General features: G+C 48.0%; 1 protein-coding gene across 17 annotated transcripts in view; it reads left to right on the plus strand.

The window, feature by feature from the left end:
* The window catches only part of Ncam1 (neural cell adhesion molecule 1), a 293,739-nt gene extending 276,204 nt beyond the window's left edge, over positions 1 to 17,535 (plus strand). For 9 of the 17 annotated variants that reach the window (XM_005378123.2, XM_005378125.2, XM_005378126.2 and 6 more), the window contains 5 exons: positions 371 to 548; positions 9,996 to 10,203; positions 11,185 to 11,301; positions 12,325 to 13,140; positions 14,316 to 17,535. In XM_005378123.2, the coding sequence (XP_005378180.1) occupies positions 371 to 548; positions 9,996 to 10,203; positions 11,185 to 11,301; positions 12,325 to 13,140; positions 14,316 to 14,439 (1,443 nt within the window). In that variant the 3' untranslated portion in view covers positions 14,440 to 17,535. Of the gene's footprint in view, positions 1 to 370; positions 549 to 3,017; positions 5,265 to 9,995; positions 10,204 to 11,184; positions 11,302 to 12,324; positions 13,141 to 14,315 lie in introns of those variants that run through there. The other 8 variants (XM_013511095.1, XM_005378132.2, XM_005378133.2 and 5 more) reach the window with 2 other exon arrangements.
* The last annotated feature ends 6,946 nt before the right edge of the window (positions 17,536 to 24,481 follow it).

Consider the following 24,481-nt stretch of genomic DNA (forward strand, 5'->3'; position numbering starts at 1 on the left):
TCCAGCCTCAGCCATGGGCCTGTGGGTGACTGCTAGATAGTGCGACCGAGCCCCCTGTCATCCAGTAAGCATTTGTCAATTTGCATGCTCTGAAGCTGGTGGGACATTGCCGAGGTTGGACCTATGCCACTTCAATGTCTGCTATTGTTTGCCCTTGCAAACATGCAAGGTTGACCTGATCTGTGTAATCCTTGGGATTTTTCAGGCTCATTTAAAAAAGACCATGTCTGTCATTGCTTCCTATTTTTTTTAAATGTTATACCAATTATTTTTTACTCCCCCAAGTTTTTTACCTCGTAGCCTGTTTCACCTGCATTTTTATTAAAGCTTTTTGGTGTCTTGTATCTTTCCTGCTGTTTCCTCCCAAAAGGTGTCCTCCGATTGGAAACCAGAGATTAGGCTCCCGTCCGGCAGTGACCATGTCATGCTCAAGTCGCTGGACTGGAATGCTGAGTACGAAGTCTCCGTGGTGGCTGAGAACCAGCAAGGAAAATCCAAGCCAGCTCATTTTGTGTTCAAGACCTCAGCCCAGCCCACGGCTATCCCAGGTACATCCGCCTCTGCTTTCTGTTAGTTTCCTGCTTTGAATTAATGCACCAGTGCTGCACTTCCTAATGCGCCTGAACAACCCTGACAACTTGCTTGCTTACAGCCATCTCATGACTGGTTGACCATGCAAAGCTTAGTTTTGCCTTGTACCTCTTTGTGCAGTGGGTTGAGATGTACCGGACCCCCAGGAAGGCTTGGCCAAGCATCCTGGGGAAAAGGTCCTCTCTCATTTGGCCTTAAACAACTGATGCTAACCAGTCTATGGGACCCCTCAGATGGGAAATGCCCCAGCTCCTGCCTTGCCTTGGATGCTGGTTGAGTAAGGATCCTTTATGAGACCTTATCTGCCATCTACCATTTCACACTAGGACCATGTAACTGTCTTGTGTGCTTTCTATTTGACATTTGCTTTATATGCACAACCATGGTCCAAATCTCTTCTCTGTGAAGATCCCCAGAGAAGAAAGAGATGGTGCCCAGGTCGTTATATACCATATCTGTCGAGGGCTTCTCCACTGACACACAGATTAAACTGAACCTCTTGAAATGGAACAGGTGGAGAAGACAGATACTGGAACGCACCATCGATGAAAGGCAGTTAGTCTGCTAGAACCTGTGGTGGCAGTAGAGCTCTTAGGAGATGCAGATCCGTCTCTAGGGATCCAGGACCAACTCACGTGTGGGAATAAAGTGAGAGTTGTGCTTTCTAGCCCAGCCACCTTGATCTGATGGCTGATCCCCTCATTGGCCAAATCCCTCTGAGTAGAAAGAGATCACTTTGTTTCTCCAGGCCAAACGCCAGCCACAGGCAGGCGAGAGGGGCACAGAACACCTAGCTGCAGCCTGTCGGAGGGGGCTCCACACACTCTGATGTTCTCATATGTGGTAGGAAGATGGCCTTGAGGAGCCACATCGTGCCTGCCCTGTCTGTAGAACTTGCCAAGATCTTGGCTCCACTGTCAGGATTGCTCCTGCCAGGGGGAAGAGAGGCCAGAAAGGATGTAATCTGCGTATAACTCAGGGGTATGTGCATAAGTCACATAGTAAGTCAGCAACAAAACAAGATCAGTGTGTGATGCCTAATGGTTGTTTGTGTGTGAATGGGTGTGTTTGGGAGACATATGAGGCCTCCAGCGAGTTGGCAGGTGAGCATTAAGCTGCAGATCAGAGGCATCAGTTGCATCGTGGGGAAGGCTCCCTGGCCCGTGCTGGGGTGGGCAAGTCTCTACAGGTGCTAAAGGAAAGCAGCTGGGTGTGACCACAGGAAATGTCTTCATTACTGCTTAATAGGATGTCCAAATAGTGGTGGCCCTCCTTTTCCTCTCCCTCTTCTTTTCTTACATTCTTTGGTCAGTATTTCCTTGATCTAATGGTACAAGGTGAGTGCCCAGATCCTCCCTGCCTTGTGGGACACTTAGGAGGCAGGGAGGGGGCAGGCCTGAGTAAGCCTCAAGACAGCAAGACAGGTTCCTTATGAGGACTGTTCCCTGGGCAGGTTGCTTGGGTGTTCTGTATTCCCATGCTGAGTACTGGCAGCAGCATTCATTCCTGAGTGACAAAAATACTCGGGAGACCTTGTCCTCTAGAGTCCTGTTGTCAATCATCCAGGTGCCCAGTTAAGCCAGAGAAGGCTGGGGGATGTTTGCCTTGTGCAGGATGGCTCTGTGGCTCCACTGCACAGGTGTTAGAAGGAGGAGGTGGCTCTGTGCTTGGTTGTAGGTTCCTGGCCATGGTTTTGGGATCCAAGAATAAAATGTCTTTGCATCCCCAGACATACACTTGCAGTTGAGTTCTGTGGTCAGCAGGCTGGTAGGAGGTGAGGTACGCAGGACCCTAACAGCATAGGTGTTCACGCCTATGGGAAGGTGGAGGTTTACACCATGGGAAGAAAGGTCTGCTTCAACTCTGCAAAGGCAGTCCCGCCCCATGCCCAGCGTGCACGCCCTAGTGCAGGCAGCCAATGCATCTCTACCACTGTGGCAGACACTAGAGACTAGAAGATACTCGGTGGCTGCCCCAAGAGGCATCCCCTTAGTAAAGGTAACACCGTCCTAATCGTACCTGGAATTCCGCTGTGGAGGCTACTGTTCTCTCACTTTAATTTCATTTGCTCGCTGGCCCCCTAACCCTAAAGTTAACCCTGCTGTGCTGCTTCTGGCATTGCTGAGCTTCTGACCTGGCCTATGGTGTTGATACCGCACTGAACTCTTCTCTAACCTTTGTCAGTTTAATTTACTAAGTTGAATTAACCTTGGATTCTTGTGTTTTCAATATTTGACCTATTTTTTTTCTTTTTATCTATTTTTTTCTCTGTTTCTGTCTCTGCCTTCTCTTTCCTCCCCCTTCCCCTTCCTGTGTCTGTCGTCACACTTGTCACCTTGGACGCCACTCACTGGGACATCCCCACCGCCACATTTATTTTTAAACTACCATATTGTTTCTGGGGACCCATTGCTTGATACCTGCAGCCACCTTGGGAGGCAATTCTGCCTCCTACACCTTTGTCTCATTGCTTTTCTCTGCAGTGACTCTTCTTCTGCTCTGTTAGAAACTTGAACACAAAAATTAAATTTGCTTTAAAGCTCAGTTCCTATACAAATGATCAGTATCCCCCTCGGAAGAAACTGTCAGAACCACCGTGGCCCCACCACGGCCACTGAGTAAGCATCCTGTGTGGAAGAGGAAGGTTTTGCGATTGAAAAAAAGCTTTACCTCCTGACATTTTGCCATGCACACATCCTTTTGTGCCACTTCATAAGGAATTTGCCCCTTTTGTTATGGCAGTAAAAAGAATTTGACAGCTCTTCCCTTAAACATTATTTAAAAAAAAAAAAAAAGCATTATGCTAGGTTCACAGAGAATTTTCTGCATATCTGCTACTTGTTGCATTTTTTGTAGCAGAGGAAGAATTCTAGACACCTTCTAAAGCTTGCCTCAGATTATTGAAATCACCACAGGCCCCCTCATTCTAACTTTGTCCCCCTCCTTTGCCCTTCAGTAAGTAGCTGGCTTTGCTTGCATTTAAGTATTTAAGTGCCTGTGTTGAAAGGGCCAGCCATGGCGATTCACCTGTGTGCTCTGCTGATGGATAAGTTAAGTTCCCTGTTGCCCAGTATTATAACCAGCACCTTCGGCTGTCTCTGTGAAGAAGGCCAAACTGTGATGTGCCCAACACATCAGCTTCGAGAGGTGCTTATCTCCTACTGGAGGGGATTCTCCTGCTGCATAGCAGTGTGTCACAGGTCAACACAGAGCTTCTGAGTCCTGGGGGTGGTAGTCCAACCATGACCCACCTTGTCACCATCAGCATTCCTATACTAGACAGGTTGGAAGCGTCCACTGTGAACCAGGCACAAGTTCCTCACCTTCTTTGCTCAGAAGTACGGAAGGGGAGAGACGGGCCATTCCCTGACCAGCGGGCCCCAGAGTGTTAAGAAATCTGGCAGTCAGCCTGTCAGCTCTTCCAGAATGCCCTGGCCTCCCAACCAGTTCGATGGTTCAGTGATGCTTTTAACATGCTCATGAAAAGCCAGGTGCTCCTGTGTGCTGTTTTGGAGTTCGCCCAGGAGAGGAGGCGGGTGGGTTTGGTAGAGTAAGATGCATGGAGACCCAGGGCTGAACCCTGTCAGCCTGTGAGTGTGGGGACAGACCTTCTACCAAATAAAAACTCCCTCCCTTGTTATGGTCATTATCATTCTACCTATTGCTTTTCCGAACATCTCCATACAAGTTTGGTTTTCATTCTTTTTGTTCTTTATATATATTTTTTCATTGCTATTTTTTAATGTTAAAAGACTAGCTTTTCCCTTTGGGAATTTACCTGACTCCAAGCTGTGGCCTGAGGGCAGAGTCACCTATGTTGGCCCCTGCAGTGTCCCCTGCATTCAGTATAGAGGCCCTGGGTTGCTCAGCAGCTCAGGCAGACAGTGCCTGACCCCATACCCCTGCCCTGGAGCCCTGACCTAGCGTTCCACCAGGGCAATGACAAGGATGGCTCTCAAGCACAGGGCAGAGCCATGGAGAGAGGAATAAAGTGCTTGCAGAACCAAGCTTGAGAATAACAAGTTAAGAAGAGCTGCAGGGAGGGCAACTCTCCTGGCTTTTCTGATCACCCTGGTAGAATTCTATGCATTCGCCCTATGGGAGCTCAGCTCAGCAATCTGCGGCAGCCTGGTCCCAAGCCCACCCACAGGAGAGGAATGGTGTATTTCTAAAGGGATCTTTGGAAATCTAGCCCTAAATGCGAAGAGGCCTTACATGGCCTTGTGCCCTCAGCACATCCTGAGGCCAGGCAGCCCTCAGCTAGGAAAGCCGTGGGGTCCTCACAGCAGGTTACCAGCCTGGCCTGAGGCCAGTAACGGTTTGCCCTTCCAGAGACAGCATTAGTGTGCGCTGGCTCTAAACACCGAGATCCTGGTGAAGGCTGCAGCCACCATCCGCACCAGGAGTCTTTAAGCATGGGCGTCTAAGAGCCCTGCAGGAGTGGGCGCCCCTCATCTCCTCATCCACCTTGCCTTTGTGCTCTGTGTTAGCTCTGGTCTCATGCCACATGCCCTGGGGTTTCTCTGCTCATACTTGGAATATTTATACAGCAGATTTGAATCACGTTTTTCTACTAATAAGAATGCTAACATTGTTGTGTAGATAATCAGCGAGGCCTTTATGACGTTTACACCGTTGCATTATTAAAGGATATAACAGTTCATGTGAACTCACCAGCGTGTTTTGATTTTATTTGATAGTTGTGTGTCCAACACAGTGTCAAACGAGCTTTCCCTCCCCCTCCTCCTCCCCAGTACCTGATAACTGCTTACCTAGCAAGTTTTGGAGTTCTAGCCAAACAAAATCCTTGCCTTTCCTCATGAGAAACAATATGTATTTCCCCGCCATCCTAAGAGTTGTTATGGGTCATTGTTGCCTTAAAATACACAGCAGACGGAGGGGACAGTGCCTTTGCAGAATTGAGAAAATGATCACTTGGGACCAGGGCATGTTCTCAGGCACCAGATGCACAGCTCTGTAGCAAGGTCTTCTGATCACATAAAAACCTTTACTCCTAACAGAGGCCATCCAGGATCTTGTGATACAGAGCAACTCAGAGAAGGTTCTTTTGGCAAACTGTATTTTGTTTGTAATTACACTCAGACACATCTTGCAGGCCCCTGAGACCAGTTGTCTGTGTAGCCATTTCCAGGAAGTAGCAAAAAGACATGTAAGGGATTTGAGTGAAGCAGAATCATGCTGAGACTTAACCACGCTGAGAATCTTCACATTTTTAGGAGGCTGAGAGGGAACTTCGGTACCCAAGTCCCATGGCATAAGCCCACCCAGGCATCTGTAAGGTGTGAGACCCATATTTCCATTTTAAGGCATAAGAAAATAAGCATATGTGAGTTGCATTTGGGGGCAGGCCAGTTCCTACTCCAGTGCCAACCTCCCCCAAGCCAGCCCTCCCACATAATCTCACTGCTCAAAGCAGCTCTGACCTTGGAGGCTGTGAAGGAACTGCTCCCAGGAAGCCTTCTTTGCATGCAAGGTGCATGGGTGAGTTAGTTAAGGTAAAAGTGGAGATCATGGCAGAGATAGAGCCCTGAAGATGTTTTTATTTTCCCTTTTTATGAAATGTTACATGAGACGCAGGAGATAACCTTTGTCCCGGTACCTTCCTGGACTAAATAGTTCCATAATATCAACCACGAGGGAGGGTGTTGACTTGCCTTGCACACCCTTCCAACTGTACTGGACTCTCTCTTGGATTTACAGCTTCTTCGTAGAAATGTGGCCAGACGTCTCCCTGCAGTGGGAGTAGCACCTCACTTGCTCTAGAAGTCTTGGTTCTTAGCATGTTGGGTTCAGTGGTCCCTTCCTTTTAGGACAGTCTTTGCTTTCTCTCAGTCTATCCAGTACATCAAGCTAGGTGTTCTGTCAGATCATCAGGCAAGAGGCACAGCTCCTCCTTGGTGAGGGATCTTGGGTGAGATCAGCTGTGATTCACTGTGACAGAGGGGAGGGAAGACCTAGCAATGGTGGGTCTCACATGTATTACCTGGGGTACTTGCTCAAATCTCAATTCCTGACCCTCACCTCCAGGTAAAAGGTGTTTGTTTTAATATAAAAATAAAATCACAAGGATCATGATTAAGGAGAAAATCTACTGAGCATTTTAGACTTCCAGGAAAAAGTCCTCAGTACGCACTGTGGAAATTGGCCTTAGGGAATCTGCCCCGCTCTAGGTAGTTAGAACAACTGACTTGAATGATAGGCTCTCACGGTTGAAGAGAACCTGCAGACAGCCTCAACCCAAGGCCCTGCTGAGTACAGTGCACCCAGAGCATTATTGCATTAATTCTAAGGAGTTATCTTCCCTCTCTTGGATCCTCCAGCAACCAGGAGCTGGCCTGCACATTGTGTGACGAGCTCTGATAATCCTTTCCTAAACAGAGCCGCCATCTTCACCCCGACCCCGCCCAGTAATTGACATTCGCTGATTCGATGCAGAGTAAGGCTCCTTGTCTCTTCTCACGGCAGACCTGTAACCATGTGGAAGCAGTGTTACCATCTCCGAGTTAAACACTTGTTCATGAAACAAATATTCCATAAACATGTTCTGAGGCAGGGTCATCCTAGGCACTGAGGAGAGAGAAGAGAGCAAGGCCAGCACCTTCTAGGGTGTTCTGGAGGATACAGCCAGAGACAGTAAGCAGCTCAATGAACAGAAGTGGCAGAGAGTGGTAAGAAGAATAAATGGGAAATGTGGTAGGAAATGAGTTGGAGGTGCTTCACCAGAAAAAAGACCAGGGGAAATCTCTTTGAAAAGGTGACATAAGGCCTGAGGCCTACAAGAGAGCAAACAGTCATACTTCAAAGTGCTCATCAAGCGGGGAGTGTTCCAGGCAAAAAAATCAGTCAAGCCTTTGGGCAAAGGCCTGATGTGATCAGCAGGCAGAGTACAGGCTGGCCTGGCTGGATCACAGGAAACCAGGGTCCTGCCATCACTTCCACAGGTCAGAGAGGTGGGCAGAGTCCACAGAACGTGCAGGGCCTAGGCCAAGGAAAGGTTTTCAGTTTTATAGCAAATGAAAGTAGAGACTACTGCACTGCTTGTGGTTTAATGCCACAGCTCCGTCTTTTCACCCACCTGCCTCTGCTCTCCGCCATCCTCAGACCCAGGGTGGCCCGCAGCTGCATCTGATGAGCCTGGAGCAAAATCTGTCCCAGCTGCATCCTCTCGTGCACATAGAGCACAGACTGTGTGTTTACATGGAAACCTCAGAATGCAGAATTCATGTCATTGAGTCCAAAAATGCAGATGTAGTCCACGTAACATACACACCAAAAAATACTTCCAGCCTCTGCAGGAAGTAGGCACTTCATACGTACCAGATACTGAAGTCAAAAGGCTACAGCAGCTTCCTGCCCAGTGTCATGGGATGGAGAGAAATTACAAGGCCTAAATGACTTCCCCACTTGGGGAAACAGCTTTGCAACCTAAAGATGGAGAAGGTTTGCATCTCTTTCTTTGCTTTTTCAGAAGCAGTGTAGATGGATGAGGAAATGGACAGGTGGTTTTGTTATGCAGCCAACCAGAAGTGCCTGTTCATGTTAGCTAGCTTTTGAGAAAATGCCCCACTCTCGCTGAAGGCTGGTTTCTTCCTGCAAATGCCCAGAAACAAGGTAGCCAGAGTCCCTCACCAATCTCAGGCCTTCCTGCAGGAATGGGTTAGGGCGGAAAGGGCCAGCCAGAAAGCCTGACCAGGAAAGGCTGGGAAGTAAGCCGAGGTCCCATAGGGGCTAAAACATTTGGGAGCCAGGGAGTCTCTTCCAGCTCAGGCCTTACTGCACCCAGAAAAATAGGTTATGAGTAGTCCTCTTCACTATGCTGGTCTGGTGACTGGTACCCTGGATGAAATTTGAAAGAACCAGTGGACTGCCACTGCCACTAGATAAGCTCTAGAGAAGTGCCTAGGTAAGGACCTGCAACACACAGAGCAGCTCCTTCCAGAGCAGAATGGCAGCCTATCTTAGTGCTGCTTAGCTTAGGTTGTATGACCTTGCTGTTATCTCCCACAATACATGATTGTCAGGCCACTTGACTCAGCAAGTGAGCCAAGTATGGCATCAGGCAGAGCCAAGCCTCAAGTAGTACAGGCCCCAGTTTCTGCCTCCAGTCTACAGATCTTTTTCCAAGGACACTTGAGACAAGGTCTCATACTAGGATGAAGCTGTCCGTAGTTCTAGACCTATGCTTGTCCGGAAGAAAAATGAATCAGAAGTGCCCATTATTCCATCTGGGGTCCTTGTGTTCCCATGGACAGAGGCAAAGCTCTGCGTAAGTTCTTGCTTCCCATAGCACCATCATTGGTCTCCCAAAGACTGAAAGAAACTGCCAAGAGGCCAGTGGTTCCATCTCAAGCAGGTAACATCAATCACAGCCACACAGAGCTGAGCCTGGCTCCTTCTGTGATAGTATCAGGAGCCCAAACTCTGGGAGACCATGGATGGTTGGCAGAGAGCATAGACAGACAAGCTGAGCCTTTCAAAACGAGCCCAGCGAGAACTGGGGTGCTGGGTGCTGCCTCGAGGTGAGAATGTACCCGTCTGTGTGGGCTTCTGTCCTGCATATGAGTGTGCCTGTCCATGCGAGTGTGCAGTTCTGGGTGTGTCAGCTGGTTTTCCTGAAGTCTGACCTGAGCGTGCTTGGCTCCCAGAAGGTGAGTATTCCCAGACCCTTTCCCTTACCCACCAGGCCTGAAGAGGCCACCGTGTCTCCAGAGACACATGGGCTGCGTTCATTTTTCTGGGGTGCAGCAAAGGTGTGGGTGAGGGTGGCTCGTGAATCCAGTGTAGTCCTGTTTGGGGCTCCTTTGGAGCTCTTCCTAAAAAGGGGAAAGGAAGGGCGTCAGTATGGGGCACCCTCTTGTGTCACAAGTCACAAGGAAGCCCTGGGACTCTGTCCCTCCCTCTTCTCAGAGTCACCGCCTAGCCTGAAGCCAGCGACCATGCCTACGTGCTCTGCAAAGCCCAGGAAACACATAGCAGTGCCCTCCAGCTGCAGTTTCATCCAGTGTCCTTGGACACAGCCCCGCTGGGCACAGCCTGTTCCTGGCACTCACAGGCAGGCTCTGAGCGCACATGGCTCCGGGAGGACCCAGGCTTTGAGAGCCGGATGGAGACATGGCTCCCAAGCCCCACGCTCATCCTAACTTGGGAAGCCTCACGTCCACATCCTGAGATGAGATGAGGCTGTCGTGTTTACCTCTGGGAGATGTAGAGAGACCTTATTGTTTCCACACCAGTGCACAGAGAAGCCCCAGGGAAAGTGCTACTGTGGCTCTGAATGCCCTGGCTTTGTGCCCTGGGCCCGAGCCTACCCCAAGGGCTGTTGCACGCAGGTCGCAACTCAAATCTGAGCCTGTTAACCTTCGGCCCTCTCTTTCTCATTTAAGCCAACGGCAGCCCCACATCAGGCCTGAGCACGGGGGCCATCGTGGGCATCCTCATTGTCATCTTTGTCCTGCTCCTGGTGGTTGTGGACATCACCTGCTACTTCCTGAACAAGTGTGGCCTGCTTATGTGCATCGCTGTCAACCTGTGTGGAAAAGCCGGGCCTGGAGCCAAGGGCAAGGACATGGAGGAGGGCAAGGCTGCGTTCTCGTGAGTGACACCCGCGCCCCATTGAGGTCTGGGCCCCTCCCCTAGCCAAAGGCCCAGCCGCCATGCCACCGCTGAGCCATTCGCCACCACTGCCTGCAGTGACCTTTCCTCCACCTTCACTTTCCTCATTTGCAAATCCTGAGTAGCAAAATGCAATAGAAAAAGCCTCCCCAAGTGTAGTCTTGGGTGGCTTGGAGTTAAGGGTGGCCTGTTTGAAAAACAGGCCCGTAGGCCCAGCTCCCAATCCGACACAGTAGAATCTCGCCAAAGTGTGAAAATCTCTGTGAAAATCAAAATAGACTCTAGGACCTGACTTTTATTCTTTCATCGATTCTTTCATTCCTATATCACTCAACAAATACTTAACCCGCAGCTACTAAGGGCAAGGCATGATTTCCAGGTTGGGGGCATAACAGGAAATAGAAAGCATAAAAATTCCCGCCCTTGCGGAGCTGGCGATCCAGAGATGGCTCTGTCCAGCAGCACCTGTGGAGAAACAGATGCTGAGTGAAAAGCCTTGAACACTATTGCAGGGTGGGGCTGCGCTGGAGCAAGCTGAAAGGGGTCAAGAGAGAAAATAGGCGGTTCACCAGCACCACGCGCCAGGCACTGATTATGCGTCTACATATATGCACGAAGACCTGCATGCACACTCACAGATACACGTATGCGCTCTCATGAGTGCCAGCCACTTTGATAACCATTTTACATCCGTCATTTCATTTAATTCTCATAATAACTAGGCCAGGGACATACTACTACCTGCCTCATCTCAAGATAAGGAAACCGAAGCAGGGGTGATTCAATTATGCTCAAGGTCACACTGCTGCCAGGGGTTGGGCTGAGACCCAAACGCTCAAACCTGGCTCTGAATGTTCACCCTGGCAGCCTCGGCTGAGGCCTTGCTATCCTGAGCCATCGCTGCTTCCCTGGGGCCCGCACTGCTGTGCTGGGATGTGACCAGTAGAACTCTCTCCACAGGAAAGATGAGTCCAAGGAACCCATCGTGGAAGTTCGAACCGAGGAGGAGCGGACTCCAAACCATGATGCAGGGAAACACACAGAACCCAATGAGACCACACCGCTGACAGAGCCCGAGTATGTGGACTGGAGGGGCTGGCACTCCCTCAGTAGGGCCCCACCCCACCTTACCATCCTCCCCCACCTTTCATGCTTCCCGCTGGGCAAGCCAGGATTCCTTCCTTCCTTCCGGAGCCGCCCCCCGCGACACCTGCTTGGCCAGGCAATGCCTGACCCCACTCTCTCTTTAGAGAGAAGGCATTCTTGGTTCTACTTGGGATGGCTGTGAGAGCCATTCCAGGTCTCCTTGCACAGGCGGGTATCCCTGGACCCATTCCAAGTTGCACCATTATTCTGGAAATGGTTTAAGAGGGCGATACCTGACTGAGAGAGGCTTAGCTGATTCTTTTTAGGGTTTTCTGTTTCCTTCCTATAAAACCCAAGATGGGAACCTACCTGGTTAAATTCCCTGGGCCTCATCTGTTCAAAAGCATCAGGGACCCTGACCAGCTGTACTGTATTTAGGAAAATACCTGCCTGCTATGGAAGATCCTATGGGTTAGAAGGGAACAGAGTTTCACAAAACTACAAAAATCCATATGTGAAAGAACCCACAGCTCTTAGGAGCCTCCCAGAGCACTGAGCATCTGCCTGACTCCTGACTTTCCCCATCCCTGCCCTGGAAGCCCTGCAGGGTAGCTGGACCTCATTCCTTTGGGGCCCAGGAAGCCTGGAGTAGGTGGACCCTGGGCCAAAGCTGCCTCTCCTGGAGTGGAGACTCATTGAGGCTGGACATCATAAATTCTCAGAAGAGTCTGGGGGACAGGAGCCCCGTGCAGAGAGACGCAGGGATGTCAGCAGGGAGGAAGGGCTAGCAGGTCCCTGACACTGCCATGTTCTTCGTTGTCTCCTGTGTCCTCTTCTGTCCACTTACCTGGGCGTGTGCCTCCTCTCAGCGTCCTCGTTTCTCTGTGGACCTGTGTTCCTGCCTGTGCATGCCCACCCTCGGCCCCTCTCCTGGGCTTCAGCCCTGCTGCCGGCTTCTCTGTCATGTTTCAGCTTTCATTGTCTATTTTCTTCTACTTCCTGTCCTCTCCACAGGCTACCTGCCGACACTACAGCCACTGTCGAGGACATGCTGCCTTCTGTCACCACCGTCACCACTAACTCTGACACTATCACCGAAACCTTTGCCACTGCTCAGAACAGCCCCACCAGTGAGACCACCACCCTGACCTCCAGTATTGCCCCACCAGCCACGGCTGCGCCCGACTCAAACTCTGTGCCAGCTGTCCAGGCCACCCCTTCCAAGGGGCCTGGTGTCACCCCCTCCTCCCAGTCCCCAGCCTCAGCCCCCAAGGTCGCCCCCCTTGTTGACCTGAGCGATACCCCGACTTCAGCCCCTGCTGCCAACAATTTGTCCTCTAGTGTCCTGGCTAATCAAGGAGCTGTCCTCAGCCCCAGCACCCCAGCCAGTGCAGGCGAGGCCTCCAAGGCCCCTCCGGCCAGCAAACCGACCCCCGCGCCAGCCCCCGCCCCGGCAGGGGCAGCCAGTCCGCTAGCAGCAGCGGCTGCCCCTGCCGCAGAAACCCCCCAGACCAAGCAGGAGGCTCCCAGCACCAAAGGCCCGGACCCAGAGCCCACCCAGCCCAGCGCTGTGAAGAGCCCGCCCGAGGCAGCCACAGCCCCTGCTAGCCCGAAGAGCGAGGCTGCCTCCGTCAGCGCCACAAACCCTTCCCAGGGCGAGGACTTTAAAATGGACGAAGGGAACTTCAAGACCCCAGATATTGACCTTGCAAAGGATGTTTTTGCAGCCCTGGGCTCTCCTGCTCCCGCCGCTGGGGCCAGTGGACAAGCCCCGGAGCTTGCTCCTTCCACTGCAGACAGCTCTGTGTCACCTGCACCAGCAAAGACCGAGTACGGCCTCTCTTTGTCTGCTGTTGTCGGGTTGTGTCCTGTGGTGCTGTGCGTCTGTGCTGTGCTGTGTCCTCCTTGTTAGATGTGTCCTCAGCCTCACCCAGGGCTGCTCTGAGGCGACTGTCAAACCAAGGGGCTGGGAAGAGACAGAACAGGGCCAGGCAGGAGGGTCTGGGCGAGCGGAGCGGCCGCCTGCTCACTAATTAGGCCATGTTAATTATATTTCATCCTTATCATCCGAGCGGTGCTGCTGCTTTCCCCGGGGTGCCTTGCAGTCAGGCCACTGACAAGTGCAGCTTGGGAAGGCACTAACGAGGCCAAGGTGCCCTTCTCTGCCACCGTGGCATAGTTGGTGTGTTATCCAGGGCCAGACCGAGTCCCCACTAGCAAGGCAATGCTATTGTGCAGGAAGGAGGCAGCCCCCGAGGCCCATGCACACGGAGGATGCAGTACGGGGGCCTGACGCACACTGGCTGAGATGCCTGCTCTTCCCCACCCAACCTGGCTTCTGCTGCTCTTAGAGAGGCTGAGAGGACCAGGGGCCGCCAAACACCAAATGCCTGTTGGGTCTCTAAGTCCAAGGGAAAGTCCTCAACCTTTAGGTTTCTTAAATGTGATGCTGGCACGTCTGAGGCTGGGGTCTGCACCTGCTCTCCTGTGTCCTTAGGTCTGACTCTTGCTCCTGAGGCCTGTGGAGGCGGAGTCAGACGTGGGTTTTTGTGGAGGCTTCTGTCACTGCCCCAGATAAACTGTCGGGCTGCCGCTAAAAGCCGCAAACAGATACCAGTTCCCCTGAACGTCAGCATCAGGAAATGAAAAGTATGCCATAGCCCTTGCCTACTCAACTGTTGGTAGCAAGCAAGCGGGGCTCCTGAGGAAAGCCACCTCACCCCACCCTACCCAGGCCACCCCAGAGGCACCATCCTTAGATGAGTTGAGGCTGCAGCAGAAGAGGATTCATTCTAACGCAGTGCTTCCCAACCCACGCTTTGCATTAGAGTCACCTGGGTGCTTTTAAAAGTCACGTGTCCCGGATTTGGGGGTCATGGTGATCCCGACATGCTTTGCAGTTGCAGATGAGGCCTGTGACCAGAAACCCCAGCGTGGCCAGGCCAAAAGGGGGATGTGTCTGTCATCTGGGGTCTCAGAAGTGCTGTTTTTGTGATTCCCTGCAGGAAGGGCCCAGTAGAAGCAAAGTCGGAGTGCCAGGAGTCAGAAACAAAACCAGCGCCAGCCGAAGTCAAGACGGTCCCCAACGATGCCACACAAACAACGATGGAAAGTGAGAGCAAAGCATGATGGGTGACGAGCAACAAGCAAAGATCAAAATAAAAAATGACACAGCAGCTTCACCAGAGCATCTCCAATATCACACACACACACACACACACACACACACACCCCACAGTCTCATTCCTCTAGTGTCTTTTGCCTTTAAAAAAAAAAAACTAAACAGATAAACATGGGATCTCCTTTTTGTAGGTTTATAGAAAGGGCTCCTTTGTTGCACACTCACTTGTAAGAAAATGAGACAAAAAGGTTAAACCCACAGCCAAACTAGGACACTCCGTTCCCTGAAACCATTTAAAAATCAAACAAAAGGACCCCAAATTAAGAATCTAGGAAGCTCAGAAAAAAGAAAATCTAGGTTCAGGAAGACCAGGCTTGGTGTTACCCAATTGGCATAGACCAGTTTCAGAGAAATACTTTCAGGCACTAAGACTAACCGAATGAACAAAGTCCACAGTTTATTTTTATACTTTTAGTCAAGTTCAAACTCTGTAAAACCTCATAAATAAGTTATAATTTCTGTTCACTTTGTATTTGTTCAGTATGCAAAGTGTGTCACCCTTTCTAGCTGAATTCAGTTCCCACATAGACTCTTGTTTTGTAGGAAGAATGCCAAATTGCAGCTTCTGGGGATAGATCTCAATTTGCAGTATTCAGACTTCTTTTGCTTTCTTTTTCTTTCACTTGTATTGTTTTTATTTTATTTTCCTCCTTCCTTTCTGCCAACTTTGTTTTCCAGTGTTTACAAGTTGACAAATGTTTGACTTCGGTTGTGTTTAAATGTCCATGTAAAATAGTTGCCTTTTTTTTTTTTTTTTAAAGTAACAAATACCGCCTAGAGGTTGGTGGGATCATCACAGGCTTGCTGGAGCGCAGGGCACCATGATAGAAGATTGTTTACAGTGGCTCTTCCCCCACCCCATTCTGATGTGTAGTTCTTTGCCTGTGTCCAACTCAGGTGAAGATCCTCGCACTCTGGAATGGTTTGGCCTTTGAAGTTGGATTCTTTTGTGTTTCTTTGGGGGTTAGAACACTTTCTGATGAGCTGCCACTTGCCTGTGTCTATGACAAAGGATCTGCCTCCCGGGCGTCCTAGCCCTTCCTTCTGAAGGACTCCTTAGGCTTTGTTGAATGAAGCAGAGACGATTGTATAGTTGGGGCTGGTCTTGGTGAACACACATTTTTACCCCAAACATCCCCTTTTTGTAGAAAGCCAAATAAAATATATACATACCATTTCCTTTTGAGCCCGGAATCTAGATTTGAGCGGAAGAGCATGTGTGCTTCAGGGAATTAGTGTCTTTTTTTGGAAATCTGTTGAAGTAAAGTAACATCAGCCTTCTGTTCACTTAGGCAGTATTTGTAGAAACAAACAAACAAACAAAAAAACCTACTGTCTGGAGTCATAACACAACTTTCCTGGATTGGAAACCAAGTGGGGAGAAAAAAATACAGAAACTTTAAGGGGGATGGGAGGGGGGAGAAGGGAAAAGCCAGCCCTTTGTATAGAAATTTTGCTTTTGTTTCTCATTCTACTTTAGAACTGCAAGCTTGTGCACTGTGGATGCGTGAATATTTTAGTGTGAAACGTGTTTTTGTCATAGTATTGAAATAAAACTTCAACATAGTTTGGTTGTGGAAGGTATAGCAGATAGTTCAGAAAAATATTCAGGAAACAAAAATAACTCTTATAAGGAATCGAAGCCTTTAAACAAAGAAAATGAAATATTGATGATGATGATGATGATGATGATGATGATGACGGCGATAAAGAAGAGGATGCTAAGTCCGCTGAAATTGATCCTCTGGCATGAGTTCCTTTCCTAAGGTGCAAAGCAGCAAGAGTTTAGGGTGGCAAGACCGCCTCTGCATCCACTCTGGGCCGCACACCCCCATGTCCTGACACTTCTGCAGTCCAACCGGTGGCAATGCTAGATTATCATTTCAAACTGTGAAAAATTATGGTCTTGTCATTTGCTAAATGTGGGGTTATTTTGCATTTTCTCAGCTCCTGGGGATGGAAATGGAGGATCCCAGAATACATAGTCCTGGCCCCTTTGATGCTAGGGCCTACAGAGATCTATAGTTCAAAGGCACAGGCCCTTGAGAAACGGTATGAAAGGAAGACAGCTCTTTTGAGCACAAGCAGAATTGGAAAGTGGGCACCAGAGACAGAGAGGGACTGGTGGTGATGGCTGGACACGTCTGCTCATGGGCTGCTTGGTGGAATCAGTGTCTCATCTTATGACCTTAGAGGTTTGACCGGCTAGGCCCAGGCCATGCCATACCTCCTAGAAACCACGTATTTCACTCTAAGTGGTTGTGGTTGGACAAACCAGTTTTAGTTCTCATGCTTAGGTATAGTCAGCCCTTAGACCACCTGGCCCAGTGCAGCTGACTCCCCACCGCCATCCCAGATCCCTGGCCCCACCATCGGCTGATACCCAAGACTGCCCACACTTCGTCTGCCTCTCTCGCATTAGCCATTCATTTGTCTCAGCATGCATGAGCTTTCCTTTCTTTCTTTTATTTTATTTTTTAAAGATCAATGCTTTCTCTAAATTCACAGAGAGTCACTTTATTTTCAAGATGTCTTATCTTTTATGTTAAGAGATAAAAGCATATGATTTTCCTTTTTAAATTCTCCAAAGGAGACATCAGCTCCACCAGTCTCAGTGTCTATGTGTCTATATATGTATGTGCCATACATATGTATTCACATAAAGATCGTCATGGCCAAGTTCTGCGGGAGGGCACTCGGGTGCCATGAGCAGGGTCTCCCACTCCTGAAGGGCCTGGTGTATATAGCGCAGCTTTGAAGTGGAACTCTATTTTCACACTTTTCTATGGAACCTCCCATGTCCCAGCTTTTCACCCTAGGCTGTCTGTCTGGATGGTGGTTTTTAGACCTCCATTAACATCCCTGCCCAACATTCTGTACTTTGGGGGCCTTCTCTCTTGTTATAAAACTTTTTACCAAGTGAAACATCAACACCACCTTTGTTTCCATTCTCACTGGTGTAAATACTGAGTACTAACTGAGAATTTTGACTTTGCATTCTGTCAGAATACTTGTGTTCAATAAAAACTGAAAGAAAAAAAGCAGTTATGGTCAAGCTGGGATTTCTTTCAACTCGGTGTCCGTTATGTGAATCGAATGTGAACATGCTTGTGTTATTTTTTGATTATGTTTTGTTTCTGCTTTTTTATCTGTGAGCCAGTTCAGTTAGCTCCAGTGCTTGGAGTTCATGTTGCCCAAATACTTGTTTCTGTTTCCTCAAAGGTTAACAGAGGAGTCCTAGATTAGAGGAACCAGACATTAGATGTATAAAACTTTCATTTAAATCATGTTTCTTCCACATCTTAATTGACCTTGGAAGTGTTACTTATCTCTCCACGAGTCAAGTTCCTCTTTTTACAGACAGGAAGTAGCTAGAGAACAGAGTTAAGTACTGGTGGATGAACTAGACAATTACATGAAGGACTAGAGTAATTTTTCTTGACTGAAGAAGGTATCAATAATTGTTTATTAAGCTATGGAACCAAGAGTTTCTGAAGGAGACCTGACTGTAGAACCAAAACTGGGGTGGGCCATCTGGGGTCCTTGGACACCAAATGTAAGCAAGTGCCTCATTCCAGGACTGACTGCATTTGCACAGATCTGAGGTGCCACCTCCTCTATTCTGTGTCTTGGGTGCCTAATTTGCCTGTTCTAATAACACAGCCATATGCATCTACATGATTTCCTTCGCCACTTATTTCCAAGTGCATGTGGGGGTGGGGGTACTGAGAAACAGAACCACATTACATCAAGACTTGCATAAAACATGGGATTGTGACCCTCTCTCTTGATCCACGAGAGCTTACTTCTTCCAGATTATTCTCACTTCCTCACTTCTCCAGATTGTTCTTCTTGCAGATTCATTCAGAAAATATTGAGCATCTCCAAGGTGCTCAGCAGTTGATAAAAACACCTCTCAGGTGGAAGCTACATTCAAGTGTGGAATGAGGCAAACAACAAACACACAAAAGGCCCAAGATGGTGTGGTGCTCATGAGGCTATTCACGCATTTCTGCTCTCCTTTCCCCCTTCTGGGCATGTGGTAAGATTGCACTTCTCTGCTCTCTTACTTCATCAGTGGACTACAAGCAGCAAGAGCCTGTGTCGCTTCTAGACAGAGCCTTTGTTATGGCCCTCTTCCCCTAGCAAAAGGAAATTCCATGACCGAGGCCCAGAGCAAGGGATGTGAACAGAGGGCCATGAGTGGACATGGACAGTGCGTGAAGGATAAACTCAGTGGTCGGCCAGTCGATGTGCAGCAACAGTCTTCCCGAGGGAGGCAGGTGGCAGCATGTGCATGTGTGTATGTGTTTAATATGGGTTTTACCGATATATAGGATGCCATTTAAAATAATGAAATCCACAGTAGTCTTGAAATGCTATATGCCTATTGATACAAAATGCTTTGGTTCATTTTTGCCGAAGTCTTGTACCCATAATCAGCCCGTGGTCCCAATTCACAAATGAGGGTGGTTCCGACTTGAATGTCGGTTGATATGTGCACTGATAAATGAGAGAACAATGAAGATCTATGTCAGAACCACTCATTTACCAGCAGTGTCAGTGACTTGTTCGATCATCTTAAATTTTCAGGCCAGTATAAATTTTTGAATACTAGAAAAATACTGTCTCAAGTGCTTTGTGCTTCTTATATTGCAATGAGTGCAGTCATGATACACCTTCAGATGGAATCTGAATCAAAAATACGTACCCCATCACTTTCTAAAATCTAGAAAATCACAAAAATAAATAAATAAAATCCCAGTTTGTAGCTCTTCATTGATTTCAGCAGCATGTGAACATTCACAAGATGGTCGATCCCAATATGGCGTCCCCAGGTGAGGATTTAGTTAGAGGGGTTCAATGGTATGTTATTAAATAGTAGTCTTGCCATACAGACATGATAATCATAAACACCTGCAAGGGCATACATCATAATATATATAATAACAATATTATTCTTACAATATTAGTAAAATGATTAAATGATATGTAACTAATTGTTTTCACAATTTAACTTTTTAAAATGGCTGTGTGTAACAACTGGCTCACAAACTTTCTAAAAATTTAATGATTGGCTCTCTGAATCCAGTATAAGCTGGAGAAATCTTACATAATAAGCCACTTAATTTTAGGATTTGTTATCACGGTATTATTTAACTTATCATGGCTAAATCAGAGAATAGTAGTAAATGCTATGGGGAATAACATCCAAGCAGTGACCTGGAAGAAGTGATGAACTAAACCATGCCACTATCTGAAAGGAGGTAGCTCAGGCAGAGGGAAAGGTCTAGTGGGTATTTCTGAGGAACAGAAAAGGAGGCCAGTGTGGCCAGAGCAGGGAACAGAAGGTGGGATGAGCTAGAGAGAAAACAGGCAGCAGGTGAGTCAGAGGTGCCTATGAGCCAGATCACACAGCATCTGGTGACCATTGTGAGAATATTTCCTCTTTCTTGAGCAGAAATGGAAACCCAAAGGAGGTTTTTGAGCATAAGTCCAGCATGACTTGAGTTTTAAACTGATCACTCTGGCTGCTGGATGTATAGCAGACCACAGAAAAGTAAAAAAGGAAGTAAGGATGCTAATCAGGATGCAGTAACCCAGGTGGCACGAGATGGCACGCTGGGAGCTAGCTAGTTCCAGGGGAGACGGAAGCGGTGGCCAGATTCTGAACACACACAGCCAAACTGGAGAGTGGACTGGACGTGGGTTTGAGGGAGACATCAAGGATGACTTCCAGAGTTGATGGCTAAACAATTGAAAGAATGGAGTTGCTTTTCACATTCCAAAAAGAAAAAAAAGAAGGAAAAACAGATTTGGTGGGGGTGTACTTTAAAACTGAGATACCTGTGACCACTCTAGTGGAAATTTTTAGGTCCAGGCTGGAAAGACATAAAACAACTATCTGCATATAATATGTATTTAAAACCACGGGCATTGGGGAGGTAGGCAAGACAAAGATTTGGAAAACTAAGCACAGAACTCAGGAATGAAAATTCATGGGCAGCTTTGTCCCACGGAGAGCTGCCAGAAACCTCTGCTGTACCATCTGCAGCCTCACCTTAGGGAACAGGGGTGGAGAGACAGTCAGTCCAGGTCTCCCTTCCCTTCAGAATTTGCCTCCATCTATCCTTCTGACCACTGTGCATGGAGAACAGACTTGTGACCCATAGACAGAAAAAGATTTCCTGGGAATCTTGTCACCCTGGTATTACTATTCCCTTCTCCACCCTAGTGAGTGCCTGCCAATGTTGCCCAGGCCCTCATGTCCCTGTCCTCCTGGATGACATTTACGGACACTGCAGTTACTTTACCTGTGAGAACTGTCTTTGTAAACAGAGATCTAGCCTCATCCTTGTGCTGCAGGACAGGCAAAGTAGGATGCCTCTGAGTGCTCAGTGAGAGCAAAGCTCCTGCATATTCCTCATGCAAGCTGTGTTTGGATGGCAGAAGTTAGATAACCCAATGGGGGAGGCCCCGCTGGAATTTATCTAGCTGCCTGCAATCCATTGGCCTCGGTCTGGACAGAATTATCCGTGCAGAATGAGAATCTCATTATGCTACTCCCATCCTCCCAACAAGATCTTCAATGGCTCTCAAATTCGCTCAGCAGAACTGCAAAATCCTTACGAGGACAAATGCCACCCATATTAGTCAAGCCTTACTTGTTGCTCATTCTTAGTACTCCTTCAAATTGTACCCATGCTGTAGCCCTGCTGAGCTATTTGTAAGTCCTAAAATGATCCACATCCTCTCCCACTTCCGAGAACTTACACAAATTATGTTTCATTTCTCTTGAATGTCTGAAATTGTCAAACACTTCTGACATATTTTGAAGATGAATACACAGCTCATGGTAGCTTCAGTAGCATTTTTTAAGGCTAGTTCAGTTGTGTAGGTCCAGGTCTAGGTTTGGGTACAGGAATCCCAGATATTTTGCCTGGCCACAGAGACTCAGAAGGAAACAGGCCCCTCTCATATTACCTACACATTTCCATGTAAACCTGTGATCTTTAACAAGCTTAGGGGCCAATTCAGGTGGCCAGCAGAGCACTGAGAAAGTGGCTAGTGGGCCAGGATGTTGATGGTAGAGCCAGTGGTAATGTCAACGGAGGTTATTAGGGAAACCAGGCCAGACTCTGAGCAACATTAAGGAAACTATTCTCCAAGGCAGGGCAGTATGTGGTCAATGAACATTCCAGAAATCTTGCACCTTTGTGCTGGGGCCACTGCCATGGGCTATATGCAGAACTAGGCATTAGAGTTCACTTCTCTTGCCATGTCCCTGCAAGTCTGACTTGAGCTCAGATAACACGACAGAGAGAAAGGACAGATGGCCACATGACTGCCTTCCCTATTAGATGTGGTTTAGGGAATGATTAAGACTGGAAGACTGGTAGAGATATGTCTATGCAAAAAGACACTGAAGCTGCAGTTTTGATTTCCACATCCCTCCGACATTCCCAAGCTATGCTCTGGAAGTCCATATGATGACCAACAAGTTTCACTCTTCTACTTTCCATCACTGAGTGTCTGTGTTGCCCATTTCTGTCTGGGTTTCCCCTGGCGACACTGATTCCTGACGAGTACTTCTTATCCTGCACCTAGAGTGCCCAAGCATTTGGGAACAGAGGTGGTGTCTTTCTTACTCTGATCACCACACTAGACTATCTCCCTGGCCTGTTCCGAGGCTTCTGCTCTCAGATCTGCCCTGCAGAGTCTTGACTGTGCCCCTACTGTGAGGACTTGGCTCTTTTCTCCTGGCCCTCCACTTTTCCTCCATTTCCACTGTTAACCTGGGTGACTTCGCTGGTTCACGTGGACAACCACTCTAACCAGCAAAGCCCCTCAGCATGACCTCCTGGTCTCCAGTGGCCCTCTCCTTCATCCCACTTAAACCACCCCGTCTCCTGGCCAGTACTAGACCTTATCACCCATCGCTTTAACCACCCACCTGAACCCAAATTCAGTTTCTTCACTGCTCCCCAGGCAGCTCACACACTCAAGCTCGTTCCATATATGCAACCTTTGTCCTTGCTGGGGCTTCTGCTAATAGGTTGACTCAAAGGGATAACTGAGGCAGAGGTTGATTTGGAGAAAGTGCAGGCATTTTTGTAGAAAACAGGAACAAGTTGTTGATAATTATTAGCAATATTGTCCAGCAGGTAGTGGCATTGTTGGGAGTGACCTCAATGATTTATTGATATAAATGGATTTTCCCCACTTGCACGTCCTCCCTCCAATTCTCTTTGTATTCAGCTTCCATTCTCTGGTTCAATGCATCAAGCACTCACTCATGGAGAGCAGAAATTCTTGTCTCGTTTTCTCGAGTTGCATCTGTCTTATAAACTCTAGCTCTGGCCAGATCACTTGCTGTAGAAAATACTCTCTTTACTTACACCCAATCAGGTGGGTACTGTGACAAAAATCCACATACCGAGGTACATCTGTACCCATAAATTCACTACCCATCCAATAAATGTTTATTGGGAACCTGTCCAAGCCCAACATTGTTCTAGGTAGTAAGGGAACAGGAGCTACCTCATGCCACTTATATTCTGAAAAAATATCTGTAAAAAGTCAAGGACACATGCTGTGATGAAATATGTACATGTTTCATAAGGGAGGAGCTGCTGTTATACATAAGACAGGCAGGAAACTCCTCCCGCGTAGACAGCACTTGAGAAGAACCCTGAAGCCACACAGGAGTTTGCATTCCAAGGACAGTAGTTCTCTCTGATCCATGGTTTCAGTTACCTGTGGTCAAGTGTGGTTCAAAAATGTTAAATGGAAAATTCCAGAAATAAACAATTCAAAAGTTTTGTATTCCATTTTGAGTAGTGTCACAAAATGTCTTTAATTACACTATGTTGCTATAACTATTCTATCTTATTAGTAGTTGTTGCTAATTTCTTACTGTGCTAATTCATAAATTAAACTGTGTTATAAGTATGTATGCATTGGAAAAAAATATCGTGTATATAATGCGTGCCATGCTGAGGTTTCAGCCATGCACTGGGGTCTTTGGACTGCACCTTGCAGGGAGGACACCATCATACTGGAAGCCCTTCTCTGCTGACTCCTTAACTCAAAACTTGTATCTGCGCGACTCTCAAGTGAAGATGAGATGAATTTTCGAAAGTCGTAATGTTGAACTTAATGTCATCTTCAATCTGCCATTCCATGGAGTAATCAAAACTTAATCTCCATCAAATTAGGGCCCCATCCCTGAGCTGTCTTACTATTGCTGATGAGACCCCTAATGATCCCTCCACATCTGCCTCACACTGCATGCACCAGAGATGGTGGTAAGGTTGTATTTCCTCAACTGTGCTCTGCATTTTTCTCCTCTGAATCTCCACACACCTACACGCTTCTTTCTTTCTCTGAGACATTCACTGGCAGCTCCCAAGGCCCACTCATATCCTTGACTCTTCTTCACTCTCACAGCTCAGTTTCAACATCTTTTGATACCGTGAGCTGTCTCTGTCACCTGACCCTGGCACCCCACTCTCTAATGTTTTGTCCAGGCCGGTACACAGCGGGCACTTGCAAGTTTGATGATATCAGGTTGTTAAAATATTGAGAAGCTCCTTTGCTCTTATAAGTAGTTGCTGTCAGCCCGGGTCCCACCACAGGAAGCTTCAAGTGGCCCCAAGACTCTACCACTCCAGTGAAGTGCCACCCGGCCCAGACAGGGAGTCCTCGGTTCTGTTCTGGCCCTATGGCTATTGCACACTGAGTAATCTATAACATATTTTAATACGCCATTTGGTTGTATCCAAAGACCCCATGCTTTTTTATTCTCTCATTCAATATTTGTCCTTCCCATTGAACTCTCACCTCTTTCAGGTCAAGGTCTGTGCCCGTCTAATCCAACATTTTACCCCAGCACCTACCACAAAGCAAGGATTTGACATTTATCAGCTTCATGAAAAACCACAGACATGGATATGGAGAGAAAGTGATAATACATATGCACACCAGCCC

The sequence above is a fragment of the Chinchilla lanigera genome, unplaced genomic scaffold (assembly GCF_000276665.1).
Source record: "Chinchilla lanigera isolate Chin_1 unplaced genomic scaffold, ChiLan1.0 scaffold00011, whole genome shotgun sequence".
Classification (NCBI taxonomy): domain Eukaryota; kingdom Metazoa; phylum Chordata; class Mammalia; order Rodentia; family Chinchillidae; genus Chinchilla; species Chinchilla lanigera.